The sequence below is a fragment of the Perkinsus marinus genome (genome assembly GCF_000006405.1).
Source record: "Perkinsus marinus ATCC 50983 genomic scaffold scf_1104296957600, whole genome shotgun sequence".
Lineage (NCBI taxonomy): Eukaryota > Perkinsozoa > Perkinsida > Perkinsidae > Perkinsus > Perkinsus marinus.
The window spans coordinates 1-1,075 of record NW_003207064.1 but is presented as its reverse complement, the minus strand read 5'-3'; the positions used below and the strand labels follow the sequence as shown (position 1 = coordinate 1,075).

General features: G+C 47.6%; 1 protein-coding gene across 1 annotated transcript; it reads left to right on the top strand.

Annotated features, from left to right (window-relative positions):
- Window positions 1–106: 106 nt before the first annotated feature.
- On the top strand, window positions 107–926 carry Pmar_PMAR010329 (hypothetical protein; the record flags this gene model as incomplete). The annotated part of the gene is made up of 4 exons (XM_002774719.1): window positions 107–117; window positions 163–289; window positions 473–585; window positions 787–926. Coding segments are annotated over 4 exons (391 nt in total), but the record flags the coding sequence as incomplete, so codon positions are not given.
- Between the last annotated feature and the right edge of the window lie 149 nt (window positions 927–1,075).

The following is a 1,075-nucleotide window of genomic DNA, read 5'->3' as shown; positions in this document are numbered from 1 at the left end:
AAACATTCCCATTGAAAGGAGAAGAGCCCTTCCTATGCACCCAAGCGGCCGGGGGAAGCCTTACGCACTTCGCGCACGCAGGCACCGACTATGCTCTCGATTTCAGGTGTGAGAGAGGTGAGATATAGTCCAATACGAATCCGTCTCATTCACGTCGAGTAGGTACACCGGTGCGATCAGTGTGCGATGGCCGTGTGATTGATGTGCGGAGCACCAACACGTGTGGAGGCATCGACGTCGATAACTTATACAAATGGAATTCGATCACCATTCGATCCTCCAACAAGAGGTAGGCTCCTTCTACACTGTTCTTCTGGGTCAGCAGCTAATGTGTCTCCCTGTGTGTGAGTATAGATCTGCTACTTGCACGTGTAGTGAACGAGTACTGCATCTCATTAGATTATAGTAGCAATGTGATTCCACTTACCGCAGTGAGAGTTCGCAACTACATAACAGCAGTTCCACTTCTCAGCCTATGTTTCGACTATGTTCACCTATCACCCGATGGGATCACTGTTGAAGTCGACGACTTGGTCGTAGAGGGTCAAATCATCGCTAAGTCAGGGGATGTGGGATTCACACCAGGTGAGAAGGCTCTAACACGCCCCGTAATAGAGATGAATCGGTCAAGAGAATTCCAACTCCAATACTCCTGTTGCTAGTGAAGACCGTAAACTCATAACTGGCGTAGTATTATTATGCTAGTGTGTCTGAGTGTCTGCCTATTCTAATACTGTTGGCGATAATATAGGCTTCTCTCTCCTGAATGTTGTTATGTTTCCTCAGAGCCCCATCTGCATTTCCAATGTCTCGAGTCATCAGCTGCAGATGCCTGCTCCATACCCCTCAAGTTCCGTTTTGGTGCCGAGTTGACAGCTGTCAGTGTAGAGGCAGGGAAATACTATCCTCCTCCGAAGACTGCCTAGCTTGGTTGATGATGATGTTTCGGTCGTAGTTTGATCGTGTTCAGTGACCTCTACTCGCCGTTTCGAGTCGATGGAACATTGCTCGTATCAATATAGGTTATGATCGATTTGTCTAGTTTGTCAATTACTGGTCGGTTTCACGAGTGTTA